Source organism: Oryx dammah, unplaced genomic scaffold (assembly GCF_014754425.2).
Source record: "Oryx dammah isolate SB20612 unplaced genomic scaffold, SCBI_Odam_1.1 HiC_scaffold_27, whole genome shotgun sequence".
NCBI classification, from domain to species: domain Eukaryota; kingdom Metazoa; phylum Chordata; class Mammalia; order Artiodactyla; family Bovidae; genus Oryx; species Oryx dammah.
The window spans coordinates 2,837,729-2,858,414 of NW_024070211.1; the positions used below are offsets into that span (position 1 = coordinate 2,837,729).

General features: G+C 57.2%; 1 protein-coding gene across 4 annotated transcripts in view; it reads right to left on the reverse strand.

The window, feature by feature from the left end:
* Nucleotides 1–20,686, reverse strand: part of CAPZB (capping actin protein of muscle Z-line subunit beta) — a 136,042-nt gene that overhangs the window by 39,393 nt on the left and 75,963 nt on the right. For all 4 annotated transcript variants that reach the window (XM_040229434.1, XM_040229435.1, XM_040229432.1 and 1 more), the window contains exon 3: nucleotides 258–379. In XM_040229434.1, the coding sequence (XP_040085368.1) occupies nucleotides 258–379 (122 nt within the window). The remainder of the gene's footprint in view (nucleotides 1–257; nucleotides 380–20,686) is intronic.

The window sequence follows — 20,686 nt, forward strand, 5'->3', positions numbered from 1 at the left end:
CTTCTCCTTTGCAGGATTCAATGAGAGTTTTAATGAAGTAGCTAGCTGCTTTTTGGCAACCTCTCTCTCCCGTTAGACTGTGAGCCCCAGGGCAGAGGCCTCCTGTCCATGGCTGCGTCTCCCACGCGCACTAGAGGCGCTCCACAAACGTCGGCTGGTCGAGGCTGGGTGAACGGAAGGATGGAAAGGTGGGCAGAACAGAAGGAGGAAGGCTGGGCTGCCAGTGGCGGCAGTGGGCGGCCGGGACGCGGGCTCACCTGTAGGAGTCCCCATCCCTGTTGTAGTCACACAAGAGGTAGTCCTTCCCCACCACCTTGTCTCTGGCGATTTTCAGTGGCTGGTCAACCGAGGACAGGAGGTCTTCACACAGGCTGGGCACCTGGGGGGAGAGAGGAAAAGGCAGAGCCAGGGTCAGGACCACATGTCGTGCCCCGGCTGGCTAGCAGCACCACAGCTGGCCCGTGGTCAGCATGTTGAACATCTGGCCCTTGGTACCCTGCCAGAATCAGGGGCCCGTTCCTTTCTTTTCCATATGTGTCTGACACTAACTGCGTCCCGCTGTAAAGAAACCAGTTCTTGGATTACAGTGGAGCGTGAGCTCCCACACGGCCTTTCCTCCACCTGTGTGCAGCACAAGCTGGAGTCCTGAGAAGAAGGGAAACACTTCACACACACAGGAACCCAGAGAACTCGGGGGAAGAAGAGCCTGTCCATGCCGGGCGCTCCACGGGCTCCCGCACCGGGTGAGGTTTCCAGCTCTTTCCAAGCCCCCGGCCAAGCATTACCAGGTCAGCGCGTAGCATCAGCCCTACCTGCGGCAAAGGTAGCTTCCCGTCAGCTTCCCCCGCGCCGAGCTCCAGCTGCTGTGCTCAGGCTGACCCTCCTGGGACCCTTCACTGAGGAGGGGGCCCTGGAATCCCAGGGCAAACGCTGCTAAACTGGACGCAGAGCTCTGCTAGGAACCAGGCCTCTGGCCTCTTCCTCCCAACTCAAACATCAGCTTCCACCAAAATATTCCAGGCGGGGAGGGCTGCGTCCTCAGGAACGGATTCCTCCAGGCTTGAGTCACTTCCACGCTATCTTTTCAATGTGCTGACTTACTCGCTTCATGGGCCTGGGTTAATGGAGGCCCCGCCGTATCGTTTACCAGACAAGTGGGCCGCCAACGGCACCGACAACCCTTCCACATGGAATAGTCAGACCATGTGGCAGACACCCAGGCAGAGGCGGTGACACCCACGGCAGCCCCCGGGTGCCCGGAAAACCCTCGCCGCAACCAGAGACGCGGACAGGGGTCGCCGCCACCTCGTAGACCACTAGCCTCCACGGGCTTCTTGAGGCGCCTCTGCTGACTGTGGGGTGCTTCCGAGCTCAGCCCGGAAGGCGCTGTCTGGCACCCCCGGGAGGCGGCGACCGTGCCCCATGACTCACAGCTGTTTCACGTGAGCAAAACACTGGGCAGCACCCGAGACACACGCACACACATACACACACGTGCACACACACGCGCGCGCACGCACGCACCATTAGTTCCCTTACACGACACGCTTATTTCAGAATTCCTTCTGGATGCAAAACCCACCTGTGTGCCCGACTCCCTCCCCAAAAAAGACACACAAACAAAAATGGGGCTGTTTTCAGTTAGTCCTGGTGCTGAGGACACCAGGCGTCAGTCATTGTCGCGCGCCACGCCGGGCCCTTTACGGATGGTATGCTGCCTGCTGGAGGCTCCCACCGTCTTGTGAAGTCGCGATGCGTTATTCCCACCCTAAATATTCACTGGAAGGACGGATGCTGAAGCTCCAATACTTTCCACTTTCGAGTGGAAAGAGCCGACTCACTGGAAAAGACCCCGATGCTGGGAAAGATCGAGGACAGGAGAAGGGGATGACAGAGGATGAGATGGTTAGATAGGATCAACTACTCATAGGATCAACTACTCAACGGCCATGAATCTGAGAAAACTCCAGGAGACGGTGGAGGACAGGAGAGGCTGGTGTGCTGCAGTCTATGGGGCTGCAAAGAGCAGGACACGACTTAGCGACAAGAGGAAGGAGCGTGCATGCCCAAGGTACGCCCGCAGGGAAATGACCCCCCCACGGCTCAGCTATGGAAGGCCACAGAGTCTTTCACCTAGAGAAGTCCAAATCAAGGCAAGGAGGATTTCAGTGCTTCCGCCCAGGGCAGCTGGGATTTGAAGTGGCCTTGCTTTCCTGTCGGTGGCCATGTGAAATGGCCTAGCACGTGACAGCCTCTCCCTGGCATCACTGTTCCCTTGGGCTGGAACCTTGGCTTACCTGTTGGGCCCTGACACTACTGGCCTGATTTACCCTGGATTATAGTAAAGACCAAGCGAACAGGCTCTGAAGTCACACTTCCTCATTCTACTCCTCACTGGCCTCTTGGCCTGGGGCAACTTACTAGACTTCTTTATCACCTGCAGAGAGGGAAAAAGAAGAACCAACCCAGCTGGAGGTGACGCTTCAATCGGGACTCAGCACAGCGCCCAGTGGAGAGCAAGTGTGCTCATAAGGAACCGATGCACTGATGTCCCCACCCCTCACACTGTTCCTGCCTGCTGTTCTCAGCCAGCAGTTCCAGCCTGGGCAGTAGCAGCTCCAGCCTAGGTCACACCTGAACGTACTGTACCGCCCCAGGCGCTGGAGGGAGACGCGCCGTGGAGAGCCGGCTCTACCCAGAGCCACACAGCCCTCTCCCCCCAGCCCAGCCGTGGGCAGCTAAGTTTCCAACACAGGATGCTCCCAAGGCGATGGGATTTGGTGTAGAACAGGCTTGACTTCACTCCTATCCAAGAGGCTCGTGTGTGGAACAAAGGTATTTCAGTAATTTCTTCCAAGCACTTACACTAACACTGAAACCATTTTTTTTTTTTAACACTGATTTTTCACTCTCTCCCCAGAATATAAGTTTTTCCAGGGCAAGGACTTTGATCCTGTTCACCACAGAATCCTTGGTCGCCAGACAGTGAATGACACACAGCGAGCCCTTGAAACATGGCAGGGGTTGGGAGAAAGGGAGGAGTTTTACAGCACGTGTGTGTGTGTGTGTGTGTGTGTGTGTGTGTGTGGAGTTTTACAGCACGTGTGTGTGTGTAGTTTTACAGCACGTGTGTGTGTGTGTAGTTTTACAGCACGTGTGTGTGTGTGGTTTTACAGCACGTGTGTGTGTGTGTGTGTGTGTGTGTGTGGAGTTTTACAGCATGTGTGTGTGTGTGTGTGTGTGTGCCCGTGCGCACACGCGCGCCAAGTAGTTTCAGTCGTGTCCGACTCTCTGCGACCCCATGGACCACAGCCTGCTGGGCCCACCTCTATCCGTGATGCCATGCCCTCCTCCAGGGGATCTTCCCGACCCAGAGATTGAAGCCACCTCTCCTGCACTGGCAGGCGGCTTCTCCACTGCTGGCACCATCTAGAGGCCCCTCTTACAACATGGGGACCTCCGGGGGCCAAGCAGCTTTACATTGATAACTTGATGCGCAGCAAGACTCTTCACCCAGAGTGTCTGGTCAAGAACTAAACTCTGATGGTTGCCAATGACAGTGTCAGTGTGGCTCCAACAGGGCACCTCAAACACGAGCTGGGGGTGTGGTTCCAGAGCAGCGGAGACAGCAGGAGTCTTAGTGGAAGTCCTGGGTGTGTGTCCTGGGTGCGTGTGTGTGTATGCGGGAGTCTTAGTGGAAGTCCTAGTCCTAGGGGTGTGTCCTGGGTGCGTGTCCTGGGTGCGTGTTCTGGGTGAGTGTGTCCTGGGTGTGTATGTATGTGAGAGTCTTAGTGGAAGTCCTGGGTGTGTGGGTGTGTCTGTTACAACATGACCCCAAGGAGCGCAGCCACAGTACAGGCTGAGAACAGAGAGACCTGGGTTCGTGCCCCTGCCTGCTGCTGACTCGCCACGCAGGCCAGGGCTGGGCCTGAGGTGGTTTGTCTGGCAAACAGCAGGGGAGCCGTATCAGACACAGACGGCTGCTGCGCTGCGGTAGGGGCCTCATGGCTTCAGTACAGACAATTCGGGAAAAGACAGACTCTCATCAAAACGACGTCAAGTTGTTCGGATGGGTAAACGCATTCACCCTTTATTTGAGAATGCCTTCTTTTTTGGGGGGGAGGTAGGGGGTATTAAAATGTCTGAAATTTTATGAGAGGATGGGTTTTGTTTTAAAGGTTCACGACCCAATGACCTTCTCCTCCTCTTCTTTAAATGTTTCTGGCCTGGTTAAAGCTAAAAAACGAGGCAGCCAGTTTTCTGCAGAGTGGGATCCAGTCCTTTCTGCTGCCCAAGCAGATCGGGGTACTTTCTAGGTCGGCATAAAGGTGTAGAAGCGCCCCCTGCCACCCCACTTTGTAACTCAAGTCTTTCGAAGAACAAAGCAGATTGAAGCAACAGGGCAGGGGGCTGATCCGTGGGACCGGCCGTCAGCAACAGCCGTTCCTGCTGCCCGCGCGGCCGCCTGTCCTACTCTCTGTCCCAGGGCTCCTCCGTCCACACGGTTGGCCAGGGCTGATCTCCACTCTGCCAGCACCCGCCATGGGCAACCCGAGGGCCTCAGCTGCTGTATTCGGGGAAGAGCGCCTCGGGCGTGGAGGGCAGTGGGCGGCTCGCCTCCTCTCTGCCGGGGCAGCCGGGCCGGGGGCACAGCAGGCACCCGGAGACCCCCTCCCTGCGTTCCTGGGCACAGCAGAGCCCTGGGGACCGTGCCTGAGTGCCCGGATCTGGCCCACCGGGAAGGTCTGCGCCTGGACTCCTCAGAATCTATGGCCAGGAACCAGCCCACCTCAGGAAAACTCACATCTGAACGGCGCCTCACAAAGCCACAGTGGAGCACAGACACTCTCAGTGAGTGACGGCTGCCTCGCCCGACGGTGAGGAGCACGGGGCGGCGACTCACCCCGACGATCCTCCACCCCCACTGGAACAAAGAATTTCTGCCTCCCGGATAAACTCTGCACTTGGGCCACATCCTTGTACACACCTTCACTCCACCAGTCCTGTTTCTCTGATCAAAGACAAGACGCTCTGTAAGAATAACCTTTCCGTCATCACGGGGAAGGGGGAGTGTGGACTTCACGGTGAGCCTGCACACCTGCCTAAGCGCGGCTGCCCCAGGGCCCCCGCACAGTGGGATGTGTCCTAATCCTCCCTCTCCCCACCCCTCCACTTCCGCCTGCGCCCTCGAAACCACCACCCTGTCCTACGCACTGTTCCGGGACACAGAAGTCTGAGCAGGCGTTCCTCCACTTAAAAACCCTCCCTGCTTCTGGATAAGGGAATGCACTGGTCAGTTAGATTATTGTTTCAGATACATAATGAATAATATTTTAGTATAAGAATGCCTGGCTTCCCTGGTGGCTCAGATGGAAAAACATCTGCCTGCAATGCGGGAGACCCGGGTTTGATCCCTGGGTGGGGAAGATCTCCTGGAGAAGGGAATGGCAACCCACTCCCGTACTCTTGCCTGGAAAATCCCACGGACGGAGGAGCCTGGTGGGCTACATTCATGGGGTTGCGAAGAGTTGGACGCAACTGAGCAACTTCACTTCATCGTAAGTATGTCTAATTATACTGATCCTACGATACTGATCCTACCACCCTGCAGGGATCAGCCCAAACTCCCAACTTCTTTATCAAGATGCCAAATTCTTTGGATTCCGCAGTGACGTGGATGTGAACTGAACCCCAAGCGCTCTGGGGATGGCTGTCCTAACACTGGCCTTGGCCACCAGGTTACTCCTTCCTCTGCACTTGGCATTCTTCACCGAGCCCCGAGTTGGCTCTCCCAGAGGCTGGTCCCCAGACCCGAGCCAGCAATGCACACACTGGCAGGTGCTCCAGCTGCTCGTGGAAGTGGGTGTCAGTCCTGTGATCTGAGGCCACAGGGTTTATCTCTGAAATCCAGTCAATCAGTTAATGACTCTCTCCCTACACTCATCCCAACCCTACCCCACCTCCTCCTCTTGTCAAATGCTTACAACAGGGAAGAAATCACATTAAGTCTCAGGGATCACGAGCTTGCAAGTAATTCAAAAGGAAGGACAGGTCCAGACAAAGCCGGGAGATACCTTCGATGTGCGTTTCCTCTGCGGCCTTGTGGCCCGAGGCAGGCCTATCGACCACTTGAGGGTGGATGGTTTCTGTCTAGGCTGCCCATCAGATCTGCTTAACAGCCTTTGCGAGCAATCTCCAGAAAACACAAAGGTGTCAGACCAATCCAAGCTGTTGGGGGGATCTAAGCCTAATTCCAAGTGATGTGGAATAATAAACAAGGCTGCCTGGGCCAAGACAGCCGTCCCGCCCTCCTCCGGGTGGCCTAGTTCAGCCCTCCACCACTGGTACCCACCCCCACCCGGCTCACAGGTGCCCACAGGCAAGACGGGGTGACATGGGCGGGGGGGTGGGGGGGGTGGGCAGTGATAAGCCCAGAAGGTGGAAGGCAGGAGAGAGGCCAGTAGGCCTCGATCCACAGCCTCAGGGGACACCGTAAGCAAGAGAAGAATCGAGAGGAGGAGGATGGAACCGCCGGCGCCTGGTGGGGCCCGCCGGGCACTGTAAACTCCGCCTGTGCCGCCTCCTTGAATCCTCCAAACAGCCCTGCATTCAGACTCATGGTCCCTCTTCCAAAGAAGGGCCTTGGAGAAGTCACGCACCCCAAGTCACACAGCTCCCAGCCAGTGTCTAAGGAAAGACACGCGAGATGCCGCTGGGCTTAAAAAAGAAACCACGGGAATTGCATACCCTCTTGCTGTTGCCCCAGACGGCATACTTTCCCACTATCGAGCCCAACAGCTGATCACATGAAGAGATACAAATCAGAAGCTTCCGGCCACGAGCGAGGCTTGTGTTCGGGCCACCATATGGTTCTACTTTGTCTCTTCCCCTTCTCCAATAGTTATTAATGTTGAAAAAAACTGCTCAACCAGAAAGAGAAACTCGAGATGAACCTTTAAAAAAAAAAAGCACAAAAGCCAGGCCAGTTCAACTCCATGGATAACCTAATTCATGGCGCCCCGTACCTCAGCTTTTTTTTTTTTTAAATAGGGCCAAATGAACACATTCTGTCTTTTGATCTGCCCGCTGGCTGAGAGCCCTCCACCAGAGTGATAAGAATCGAAAACAGACCCTGCTCGCTGGGTCGCACGCTCAGATGGGGAACGTGGCTGCAATCACGGCTGGGCAGAGCCCGGCGGGTCAAGATGCCGGAGCTCCCTGCCCGCGGCCAGCAGAGGTCTCTGCCTACAACCTGTTCCTTTTATTTTTTCCAGGGCCTCAAACTTCCCCCCAATTCTCCCTAATAAAAATTTAAAAATGAGAGTGTTTCTAGTGACACACGCCCTCATCAGAAATCCAACCTATGGGGTGGCATTCTGAAAAACACCAACCCCCAAATCAAAGCCAGGTTCAAATCCTTGGTCTGCCACTTCCTGGCAGAGTGCACCCTTCCTGAACCTCGGAACTGGGGATTGCAGAGCCTGCCTCTATGATCCTGAGTACCAGGCACGTGTGAGGTGCCGTGGATTCAAAGGCAGACGAGGTGGACAGGTGCGGCCCTGCTCTTGCAAAGCATACTCCAACCGCTGGAAACAGGCAAGGCAGGAGGAGCCTCCCCGAGGGCTGAGGGCCGTGACGGGAGGGGGACCACAGGGGCCAGTGACCCAGGAGGCAGACTGAGAGGACCAGGAGTGAAGGGGTGGGGAGGCGCTGCCTCGGGAGAGGGGAGCCAGCACGGGGCCTCGGCGAGGACCCGGAGGAGACGCGAGTCTGGGGAATGGGGAGGGGCCTTGGCTGGGGGAGCGGAGACTGCGGGCCCCTTTCCATGTGACGCCAGGCCTTGCACTGTTTTATAAAGCGCCACCCCCACCAACCTCCCAGGTTTAAGCACGCGCTCGAGGACCCATCTGTGAAGGCGGGCCCAGGCCCCGACGGGCGGACATGGAGAGGGGCTGCCGCTCCCACCGCCCCTCCAGCAGGCTCCGGAGGGAGGAGAGCTGGGCAAGGCCTGGGGTCTGCATGGCCCCTGCCTGGCCCCCTCCACCCCCGCTGCACCGTGGGCCGGGACCCCCGCACCACCCAGCATGGCCCGACCCCAAGGCTGCCATCAGCAGCCTGTCCTGACCGTCTCCCAACGAGACTATCGAAGGCCTCGAAGGGCAGTGCCCCTTCAGTGCAAGCTCAGGCTGCTCTTCCTCTGAAGACTGAACACTCTGAGAGTGCACTTGCACGGAGGGCTTCCCAGGAGGCTCAGAGCGAAAGGACGGGCCTGCAGCGTGGGAGACGCAGGCTCAGTCTCTGCGTCGGGAAGGTCCTCCGGAGGGAGACATGGCAACCGACCCCAGGGCCTCTGCCTGGGAATCCCACGGACAGAGGAGTCTGGTGGGCCACAGTCCATGGGGTCACAAGAGTCGGACACGACTTACTGATTAGCCACCACCACCACTTTGAAGGAAAACGTGAACTGCACATGATGAGCATTAAGAAGCAACTTCCCGATTTCAGCAACATTATAACGTGCGCGAGCTGTGCCTCTTGGATCTGGGCCCCGGCTCAAGCTCCACACCAGCACGTACCGCCCGCCGGGTTCTGGAGCCGAGGGTCTAACACACGTGCAGCTGCCAACGTTCGGGAATCGGTTCCGATCAACACATTTTATTCTGCTCAGAGATCCATTTTTCACATGCCATTAACAACAAAAAGCTTTCTCAGGAAACAATAAGCCCATGCTGCTTCTCTTAGGCAGGTGCCTCAAACCACCCCCAGATGGGGGTAATAAAAACTCCCCAAATAATAAACAAACGCAGACTTCCTGGGCTAGGTTTCAGCCACTCATCCCCCAGGGCTCAGCCTCCTGGAAGCTTACAGCCTGGAGTGAGAGGCCAGAAGGGTTTTTCTAAGGGAGAGTCGGAACAAAGAGAAGACAGGCTGAAAGGAGAAATTAAAATCAGGACACGTGGGTCACCCAGGGCACACAAGGTTCCTGTCTTCCACGTGTAACCCTACGCTTCCCGAAGGGGGCGGACCAGGTGCTCGGTGCCTAATTAAATTCACCGTTCCCTGGCCAGCAGTGACCTCATCACCTGTGCGCACAGAGGGGCCAGGGTTTTCCGAAGCTGCCTGCCTCTCTAAGGAAGAGCTGGACCCCAGGGATTGGGCGCGTTACACAAGCACCTTGGAGAAGTCAGAGGCAGAGACTCACTGCATCCCACGTTACCCAGACTGCATCCAGAGGGCTGCACGCAGCCACCGAGCCGCGGTCAGGGGCTGTGGCACACAGGGCGGCCACTGCCTCGGCCTCAGGGGGCAGCGGGCAGAGGTGCCACCCTCCAGCCCAGGCCCAGCCTCCTGCTGCAGCCGTGCCCACGAGCCCCCCCCCCATCGCTGTCCCCCAGCCTGGATCACCTGTCCCCCCAGTGCCACCTGGAGAGCCCCACTTCGCCTGCAAGGTCCCCTTCCACACACGCCCAAGGCTTCCTCAGCCACGGCGATCCCATCATCCACAGTCTGCGGGCCGTGCCCGACACCCTGGACCAGACCCAGCCTGGGGCCCAAGATTCAGGGTGGGGGGCTCTTTCCTCAGGGCAGGGAGGTCTGCACAGCCCCGGGCCAAGTGGGATACTGGTAGGGCTTCCTAAACATCCAGTCAGTGGGGCTGTTCTGAACTGTGGAAAACCAGGACCACTTGGGGGAAGCTCTGATCCCTCTTTTATCTCCTTCTGGCCATGCTGGGTCTTGGCCGTGGCCTGCAGGATCTTCCGTCTTTGCTGCGGCTTGCAGGACCTTTTCTGTTGTTGCAACACGTGGGATCTTCGTGGCGGCATGTGGCATCCAGTTTTCTGACCAGGGATCAAACCCCAGCGCCCTGCACAGCGAGCTCGGAGTCTTGGCCGCTGGACCACCAGGGAAGTCCCCAAGTTCTGACCTTCTGAAGCTCCCCAAATGTCCCGAGCTGGACCAGGGGCTGGCTGGGTGGGCAAGATGGACACGGAGGCCATGGCCAGGGAGGCACCGCGCCACCGTGACCTCCCGAGTCCGGCGCAGACTCAAGCTTCCGCACCCCGTCCCTGGGGGCTGCCAATCGCTCTGCCCCCCTACTCCATGCAGGTGCCCCCAGGAGCTGCGCCCACAGCCTCCCTTAGCGAGGGAGGCTCCTGAGACAGAGCGGAAACCTCCTCCCAGGCGGCCCACGGCCCTGCTTTCTCAGGCTGAGGGTGAAAAAGCATTATTAAGGCAATGGCTGCATTCTTACAAATCACCTCCCACCTTTCTGGGGAAAATACCAGGTAAAAATACATGAAAACTCATTTTTGCAAAGACAAAGCGATTTCATGGGCAGGACAGAGGATCCCTCTGTTTTAGTTTACTATTTCAACATCATCAGTATTAAAGCGAAGATCCTAAGGACTGCAAACTTTTCTTTTTAAGTGTCTGCTATGCACGAAACACTCTTCTAAGCATGGAATACATATCCTCATTTTAAAATCATGGCAACCCTGTACGAACCAGTTTATGCCAAATTTCTTACTACTTACAGAGGAGTACACAGAGGCACAGAGAGGCTGAGCTCGCACAGTTTGGAGGCGGCAGTCAGAACTGAAGGAAACCCACCCACTCCCACCCCAGGCCCCTCAGAGCCCTGCAGGGTGGCCAGGGAGCTCATGACCCTCAGAGCCACGCAGCCACCGAGTCGCATGCCACAGTCCTGGCTCTGCCCACCACACGTTCCAAACTCTCGTGACCACCACCTTCTGAACCACCCGGACAGTGCACCAGCCCGTCAGGATCCGGCGACGCTTCTGATGCCATGTGTCCGTGTGTGTGCGCGTGTTTCTGAGAGGCAGGGAGGGCTAGCGCTGGTGTGCCACATTATAGGAGACAGACCCGGAAAAGCTGGTGGCTCTTTTTTTTTTTTTTTTCCCTTCCTCTCCCTTAGCACAAAAATCATCTGGGCTGGCTGACCACAACGTTTCACACCGGATTCCTTCCACTGGATGGATGTCTCAGCGAGGTTTTGTTTTCATCTCACTGAGTCACTCAGAGAAAATGACCGCACACCAAGTGCACGTGTAACTCTTCCTACTGGGGAAACAGCTCCACGCAGGAGCACCAGATGTGTGCCCTGTGCTGGCCGTGTCTGCCCGCATCAGGAGCGCCTCTGTGTCTCCACTTTGGCTCATTAGGAAGTAAAACTCAAATCCGCCAAATACAGTCTGCCTAAGTGTGTGAGACGTGAAATCAGCGTCCCCAGGCTGAAAGTCTCAGAGGAGAGAGAGCGGGGAACAGGGGAGGTGCTCTGGGCCCTGGAAGGGGAGGACTGGATGCTACAGCCATGAGGTGCACCGCCCGGAGCGCCTGTGGGGTGGCGGAGGCGCGGGCGAGGCTAGGGAACAGGTCTCAAGGGGCTGATGCCTCCGCTCGGCCATAAAAACTGAAGCCCGCAGGTGGGGAGTGGGTCACGGAGAAGCCGGTGGGATTGGCCACCTGGTCAGAGAAGTGAGGCGTGGAGTGTCGAACACAGAGGGTCACACAACTCTGTGAAGATGCGGAAAGACCTCTGCACACTTTAAGGGGGGGGTGTGATAGTACATGGGTTATATCTACATAATCACAATTATCTCTCTCTCTTTTTTTAAAGAGTCAATGGAGAGAACATTCCAGGCAGACAGCACAGGAATACCCAGGGAACTATTATAAGTTCAGTGAAAATACAAAAACACCACTTGGGGTTTCTAGCAGCTAAGGGGATGCTACGTGACCTAAGTTCCAGTGTAAAAAGTGACCCGTAAGCACGAGGCATCCGGAGCAGGTCACCCTTCTCACTCAAGCATCTTCCCAGCTCCTTACAACCTTGCGCTCTCCTACATCACAACAGATCAACGCAACACGGGGCGGGGATGCACCACCGCCTGAAGGCTGGGGCGGGTCTCAGAGAAGCAGGGCTGGATCACCAGATGAGCCGCAGCTGCCCTGGTCCTCAGTCTCCTCATCTCGAAAATGGACCCAAACTGAACAAGGTGGGGCTGTGCTTCTCCAAGGCAGAGAAGAGGCAGTCGGGGGCGGGGGGGGGGTGCCGGTGGAGACGTGGGGGCTCTGGGTGGTTAAGAGGAAGAGAGGAAGTCTGGGCCCACCTCCGTCTGTTTTGTTCCAGTTTGGCAAAAGACAGTTTGAAAGGAGGGCTCCACTTGCTTTTAAAAGGAAAAAAACACTCGACTAGATGACGAGTAAGCGTCACTTCAGTGTTAAGATCCTACAAAATTTCACAGGACAAGACTTAAGTTTACTCACTTACTATCTCTATGACCATTCAGGATATGGTGGCTCAGACGGTAAAGCGCCTGCCTACAACGTGGGAGACCGGGGTTCAGTCCCTGGGTTGGGACGATCAGAAGGCAATGGTACCCCGCTCCAGCACTCTTGCCTGGAAAATCCCATGGACTGAGGAGCCTGGTGGGCTACAATCCACGGGATCACAAAGAGTCGGACACGGCTGAGCGACGTCACTTTCACTTTATAAGAAAAAAAGTTGTGACGTTATTAAAAAAAAAAAAGTTTGACATTCTTCCTCAAAACAAAATGTCTACTGAAGAAGGTCCTGGGTGAGACCCCAAAGTACCAAAACTAAGCTCCGGGCCCATCTCCGAGGTGCCCACGTGGGAATGGCCCACCACAGGGGAAAAAAGAAAAAGCCTGCAGGGTGCACTTCTCCTCTGAACTCCGGCCCACACTTAAAAGTTCTAGGAAAGCTCTCTATTTGTAAAACCCAAATTGTCCCCCTTCCCTCTCCAAGGAGCGGTTTCGCCAGGGCTCCCACTCCAGTTACTCCCTAACCGGATGCCCGGCCTTGCTGCTCCCCACCGTCAGGCCGGCATCCAGGACGTGAAAGACAGCCCCCTCACTCATCTGAGGTCCCGCAGGACCCAGTCCCCAGCCAGCTTCAAAGGCGGGGACACCAAGGGTGTGAATCAGCCTCCCCAGCCAGACGCGCCCTAAGGGGGCAACCCAGGCTCTCCTGCTCCAGGACCAGTGCCCGCGGCCAGCACCGGGCCTCCTGACGGCCGCAGAACGGAGACGCTCTCTGCTTCTGCTGGCCTGGCACCTCCCTCCAACTCACCTGCACCGTCTATCAGAGGGCGGGGTCTGACCCAGACTCCTCGTCCCTCTTCACGAAGTGCTCTGAGCACACCACAAAGCCCTGCTCTGTTAGGGCCCCCAGCAACAGGGTGCCTGCCACACAGCTCCTGAGATGCTCTGAGAGCCAGACAGACTCCGACTAGAAACTATCAGGGCAAGGCCATGGCAGGGGTCTTCGGGCGTTCGTGATGACTCAGGCCTCCGGGGCCAGCTAATGAGAATGAGGCGGGGCAGGTGGAGCGCAGCCTCCTGCCGACACCCCAGCCCCTACCGAGGCCAGACCCTTCCGAAGTCTGTCCCTGAACCTGCGTGGCGCTCGCGCTGAACAGAAGCGCTGAGGACACGGCTCTCGCGTTGATTTTACCCAGAGTGAGGCCAGCACGACCCTGCAGTCCCTCACCTAGAGGTTACTGGAGCGTGGGTGCCAGCAGCGGCGGCTGCTGCCAGCGCCGTGCTGACACTCAGACGTAAGGACCACAACGAAGCGAGCCCAGAGCATCTGCACACGCAATTCCAGAGAGACTTAAACTTCCTCTACGGAGGCAGAATAAACGCCAAAAGAAAAAAACCCCCCCAAACAAAAGCGGGGCTTTCAAGGAGACTTGCTGAGTGGGGCAAACATTTTGGAAAGATGGAATTTTAAACACAAACACCAAAGGGCAGAGATTTGAAGCAGAAGAGCTATGCACACAGCTGGGAGGCCCTTTAATTAGGAAAAGATTTGCAAAGCCTGCGGAGCATTGGGCAGATCTCCCCTGGTCTCTGGTTTGGGAAGAATGTATAAAGCGGTGGGGGAGTCAACAAGTTTGAATCTGCTGGACACTCTCACCGAGAAGGAGGCGCGTGATCCGGTCCCTGGCTGCCTTTCAGGGGTCCCAGTTCAGTTCAGTTCAGTCGCTCAGTCGTGTCCGACTCTCTGTGACCCCATGAATCGCAGCACACCAGGCCTCCCTGTCCATCACCAACTCCCGGAGTTCACTCAGATTCATGTCCATCAAGTCAGTGATGCCATCCAGCCATCTCATCCTCTGTCCTCCCCTTCTCCTGCCCCCAATCCCTCCCAGCATCAGGGTCTTTTCCAATGAGTCAATTCTTCACATGAGGTGGCTAAAGTACTGAAGTTTCAGCTTTAGCATCATTCCTTCCAAAGAACACCCAGGGCTGATCTCCTTCAGAATGGACTGGTTGGATCTCCTCGCAGTCCAAGGGACTCTCAAGAGTCTTCTCCAACACACAGTTCAAACGCATCAATTCTTCGGCGCTCAGCCTTCTTCACGGTCCAACTCTCACATTCATACATGACCACAGGAAAAACCATAGCCTTGACTAGACGGACCTTAGTCAGCAAAGTAATGTCTCTGCTTTTGAATATGCTATCTAGGTTGGTCATAACTTTTCTTCCAAGGAGCAAGAGTCTTTTAATTTCATGGCTGCAATCACCATCTGCAGTGATTTTGGAGCCCAAAACAATAAAGTCTGACACTGTTTTCACTGTTTCTCCATCTATTTCCCATGGAGTGATGGGACCGGATGCCATGATCTTCGTTTTCTGAATGTTGAGCTTTAAGCCAACTTTTTCACTCTCCTCTTTCAGTTTCATCAAGAGGCTTTTTAGTTCCTCTTCACTTTTCTGCCATAAGGGTGGTGTCATCTGCATATCTGAGGTTATTGATATTTCTCCCGGCAATCTTGATTCCAGCTTGTGCTTCTTCCAGCCCACCGTTTCTCATGATGTACTCTGCATAGAAGTTAAATAAGCAGGGTGACAATATACAGCCTTGACGTAATCCTTTTCCTATTTGGAACCAGTCTGTTGTTCCATGTCCAGTTCTAACTGTTGCTTCCTGACCTGCATACAGATTTCTCAAGAGGCAGGTTAGGCCCCAGGGGTCCTTAAAGCAACCAAAGAGGACTGCCAGGTCTTGGACAAGACAGGCGGGACCTTCTCCTTCCTAGGGGTGCCTCCCACAGACAGCACGCAGGAAAGCTTTTCTGTCGGGGAGATTTAAGGCAAAAACAGAAGTCAAGGGGAAACTACCCAGGCCCCCCCGCCCCACCCCAGGAACTGTTTTTTCCTTTTGCGTGTACTATGCAGCACTCTCAGCTATTTCCAACGGACTTAAATATCCTGTGTGCGGGCAGATGATCTACAGTCACATGGGAAGATGGGATCCCCTGCTCTGTTCAGAGGGACCCCTGGACTCCCGAGGGGCCGGATTGGAAGTGATGGCTTTCTCCAAAGAGCCACCGTCCACACTGACCCTCTCCTTCCGGGATGTGAGGACACTCAATGCAGGTGGCGCTGGGCCACCAGGACTTTGACTCTGCCGCAGAGGACACCCTGTGTGAGGGCGCCCAGCAGGTATGAGAAGAGTCACCAAACCTCAATAAGGGCCCCAAAGGCAGACTCTGCACCCCTCTCCTCCACCAAAACCCAAGAGCTCAGGAAAAGATGGAAAGTCAAAAGTTGACTCTGGGGTCCCTCGGGGGCAGCAGCTGTTACTGAGCAGATCTGCAAAGGCAGCTCGCAACAGGGCACCAGACTGGCAGGATACAGGACGTCGCGGGTTGCTGTGGGTCAAACAGGACAGAGGCAGGGGCCGCTGGCAGCTCCGAAAAGCACATGGTCTCGGAAGGGCCAGCAAGGCCATGCCTCCCAGAAAGGCATGATGTGGGCAGAGGCATGTGCAGTTACCTTAGGAAAGGGCCCGTTTCTCGGCTCCAGTCTTAAAAAATTACACAGCACCAACTGGTCGCTGGCCCTCAGCGAAGCTGGCACGTGCAGCCATCACCCATGTGCTGGCAGGGAGCCATGAGGCCCGAGCCGGGGCCCTCGCTCAGGGGCGGGACCTGGGGCAGAAACGCATGGCCCCTGCCCTGCCCGGCCAGCTCCCTTCCTGCCGCCCCGCTGGACGGTGTCCCAGGTGCCACCTACTCTGAGGGGCTTTCCCTGAAGCCCACTCACCCAGGGAGGGCTTGGTGCCCCGGGCGGCGCTTGCACAGAACTCTGCCTTGCTCTCACGGGAACCCTTACAGCAGAGCCTCCTGGCCGTCTGCTCCCTCTTTAAGGACACAGAACTCACTGCGCCATTGCTGACCCCAGGGCTTCAGCTCCGGCTGCAGCCCTCAGGAGCCTTCCCTGAGTGCCCGTCACGCGCCCCATGAAGGAGGACAAAGCAGACACGCTCCCCATCCTCAGGGGCTGAGAGCACGGGCGAGCCCCGTCGCTGGGGGAGGTGCGGGGGGATGAGGCCCAAGCGGAGGTGGGCAGGGACACCAGGCTGGGCGTCAAGGTGTGCTCCCAGTGAGGGGACAGCGCAGACCCAGCAAGGCAGGGCGTGGGGCCTGCAGGAGACCCTGGAGCAGGGGGCCTCGGGGCAGGCAGGAGTGGGCCACAGGCCCAGGTCACGTGTACTCAGACAGAGACTGCCATTTGGGCTCAACCCTGCTGACAGGCAGGAGTCAGGAAGGGCCACACACAGTCAGCACCGCACGTGCAAGGGGTCCTCTGGCTGCAGGTGGGGGACCATGGCCACAGAGGGCCTGGGTCTGGCAGAGTCACCGCTGATCTCAGAGGGGCAGCACAAGAGAGGTTCCCTGGACTGCTCCACACGGGGACAGACACCCCTTCGGCCGGCTGGCTGGCTGGAGGCGGCGGTGCTCTCTTAAAGTGACCGCTCTGGGCTCGTGGATTGTGTCTCCACTCTCCTCTGGGGGTTCTGAGCTGCGCCCAGCACCGCTGGGGTCTGCCCCGCCCCTGGGTGCCCAGCGGTCACACGTCTGCTTACTCCACTGTCCTGAGCAAGCCTCCCCGCTCCTGCCGGGAGAAAGCGCCATCTCCCAGAACCTGATGACTCAGGCCTCCCCCTCCTTAGAAGGATGCTGGACAGTCCCGAGCAGGGCCAAGAGCTCAAGGGGTGGACTGCCCAACCCTCCACTCACCACCCGCTGTCCTTGGGGCCGCGAGGTCTGCCCTGTGCTCATGGCAGCCCAGGCTGACACTGACCCGGCGTGGCTCACTGCTCGCCCCTGCCAAGACTGGGGCCGGTGTCCTCCTCCCGGCACACATGGGGAAGCCGAGGCACAGAGAACTCAAGCTGCCTCCCTGAGGTCACCCAGACGTGCAGGGCACACCTGGAGGCCACTGAGTCAGGCCCCAAGAGTCTTCGCAACTCGCCATGACTTCCGCCTTTCCACAGGCACCAGCCCTGAGGATGAGGGGCTGCGGTCTCCGGAGTTATGTCAGCTTCACGAGGCACCTCGGTCTCCCTGCAAGTCTTGGCTTCGGACAATGCAGCGTTGAAAGAGCCTCACATGCCCCTGCCCCTCGCAGAGCTTGGGGGTGGGTGAGATCACGGCCTTGTTAGGGCTTCCCCGGGGGCCCTAGTGGGAAAGAACCCATGTGCCGATGCAGGAGATGGAAGAACCATGGGTTGGCTCCCTGGGTTGGGAAGATCCCCTGGAGAACGGCATGGCAACCCACTCGGTATTCTCGCCTGGAGAATCCCAGGGACAGAGGAGCCTGGCGGGCTACAGTCCCTGGGATCACAAAGAGTCGGACTCGACTGAAGTGATTTCGTGCACGCGTGCACACACACATTAACCGGTATCTACTGAGCTCCGACGGGGTGGTTGAGCACCGCACAGGGTCTGAGTACACGGGTGAGCACAGCTCCATCCCACAGGCACTTCCAAGCCAGAGGGCCCCGGGCGCCAATACCACAAATTCACAGCACACCATCGACCACGAGAGCTCTCAGCCAGGCCCTCCCGTGTGAGACATGGCTTCCCTGACACGCAGGGTTGAGAAGACGAAGAGCCAACGAACAGGCAGGAAGACGCTGGGGGGACCACGGCAGGCAGGCACTGCTGGGGGCCTGGGCCACACCCCTGCTCCCAGCCGCCGTCCACACACACTCAGACACTCGTGTGAAGTGTGAAGAAAGACCCACTTGTGTGAAAGATGAGCGCTTCCAGCCCAGGGCCAATCTCCTAAAGGGTTCTGTTCCGAACCCTGGTGTTACTTTAGCTTCCAGTCACTGGTAATTAAGGGTGCCTGTACATTCCAGAAGAGCGGACTCGGAGACTAACGCTAATTAAATCTCTTCTGTATTCGGCTTCGAACTTCTTGAGTGGCCTGCTGTCAGACGCTTACTCCAAAGCCTCCATCTGACGTAACTCCTACCACCACCATCTGTAACATCCAGTCTGCCCTTAGCTTGAAGGATTCAGTTACGCAGAAGGGAAGAGGCCCACGGGACCCCCGAGTCTGGAGTCTCAGAAGAACCGCTCATACCTGCCCTCCTGCCCTCCGAACGCCCGCAGTCTGGTGGGGAACCGTGGGCGGGGGTGGGCACAGCCCGCACGGCCCCTTCGTGAGGCCTCTCATGGGCAGGCTCTGTGTGTCTGTGACTGACAGGCTCTCTGATGAACCTTAATTGTGAGCGCGATGGGCCCAGGAAGCCAGCAACAGATGTGGCAGAGGGGCAGCCACAAACCGTCCGACTGATGAGTAACAAGCGTCTGGCCTGATGGGGGCTGCTGACCCACAGAAAGAGGAGGGCGGCGTCCCTGCTCAACCCTGCGCCGTTTCTGCAGCTCTGGCTCCTTCATGCGAGCGCGAGGAAGCCCACTTGTGTGAAGGATGAGTGTTTCTGCCATCCCCATCTGCCATCCCCCAACAGAAAGAACGGGGGCAGTGGTGCCACTGGGGGGGTGCAGCCATGGCCTGGACGTGGGGACCACGTGAGCGTTACCACGGACACCTGTGCCTCCGACTGCATCTTGGCTTAGAACAATGGAAGCCCGAACTGGACGCCCTTTCAACACGGGAAGGTGAAAGCCACACTCTGAAGACTGAGCAGCATCCTGCTGGTGCTAACGACTGTGACGGTATCTGCATCCAGCCCGCCGTCTGCTGGTGACCTGCGCTGACAGGGGAGAGCTGCTGCGGGGAGCCGTGGGGCACGGAGCAGGAGGGGAGGGGCGTCTAACCCTGCTGCCTACTGATCAGCCGCGAGGCTCCGGCCAGCTCGGCAAAGCTTCCAGTTTCTTCATCTGTAAAACAGGGCTCTCAAGAGTCTGCTCCAACACCACAGTTCAAAGGAATCAGTTCTTCAGAGCTCACCTTTCTTTTCTGTGGTGCTGGAGAAGATTCTTGAGAGCCCCTTGGACTGCAAGGAGATCCAACCAGTCCATCCTAAAGGAAATCAGTCCTGGGCGTTCACTGGAAGGACTGATGCTGAAGCTGAAACTCCAATACTTTGGCCACCTGATGTGAAGAACTGACTCATCTGAAAAGACCCTGAGGCTGGGAAAGATTGAAGGCAGGAGGAGAAGGGGACCACAGAGGATGAGATGGTTGGATGGCATCACCGACTCAATGGACATGGGTTTGGGTGAACTCCAGGAGTTGTGATGGACAGGGAGGCCTGGCGTGCTGCAGTTCATGGGGTCTCAAAGAGCTGGACATGACTGAGCAACTGAACTGAACTGAAAATGGGGCTAGAGAAGACTGACCTTGTGGTCAATGGGAAAGGCATCTTGAGCCGCCTCTGGCAGCTGACTGTTACCGAGTAAAGCCAGAAGACCGGCATGGTGTTTATTTGCTTGCACTTGACCACATCACAATTATACTTGTCTGGGGGGACCTTAGAACCCCACTCAGGCCCTCGAGGCCACGTACTGCACTAAAGCTTTCCATTCACCATCTCCAGTTCTCCAGATCTGTGTCGTCAGACTCGTCTCCTAGACGGGGAACTCGAGACTCTGAGGACACGCTGCTAAGCTGTGATGGAGACGAGAGCGGAGTGTGGCTGGGCCTTCAGAGTGTGAGCCAAGTGTGGCTGGCCATTCAGAGTGCACAGCACTCAACTGACTCACACCCAACTGCTCACACTAGGAGCTGCCCTAAAAACATCTAACCAAGAATTTTACAGAACCGTGACCTCAAAGTATATGCAAAAAAAAGGGTACTTTAACCTGGCGAGTGGGGGTGTGGGTGGGGCACAGGGAGGAGGGAAGCACTAAACAGCCCGTCTCTAAGGGAAGCGCAAAGCAAACAGCATTGCTTCCAGCCCACCCCCCAACACCACTCCGTGGCTGATGACGCATGTGTGGGGTGAGCACAGGCAGGAGTCAGTGAGAGGCTGCAAGAGCCCCCAGCATGAGCCGCAGCTTCAGGGAGGCTCCGAGGGGCCACCAGCCGTGGAGCAGAGAACCGCGGCCAGCTGACTGCCGAAGACCCTCAGGGGTGAGACTCGGTCTCAGGCTGGAGGGCAGGTGCCTGGGGTCACACTGGCCACATAGACGAGGCAGAGAAAGGTCAGACGGGTTCAAGCCAGGGGCAAGAGACAAGCAGTCTTGATGAGCTGCAAGAGCAAAGGGAACGAAAGTGCAGGTGGGAGAAAGCAGGACCCTGGAAACAAAGGGCCCCTGAGGGCTCAGTGCTCCCGGCGGCCCCGGGGGTCAGACGCGGTCACGGGCGGGCTCCTGGTCCCGGGCGGCTGGCCCCGGGGGTCAGACGCGGTTCCAGGCGGGCTCCTGGTCCCGG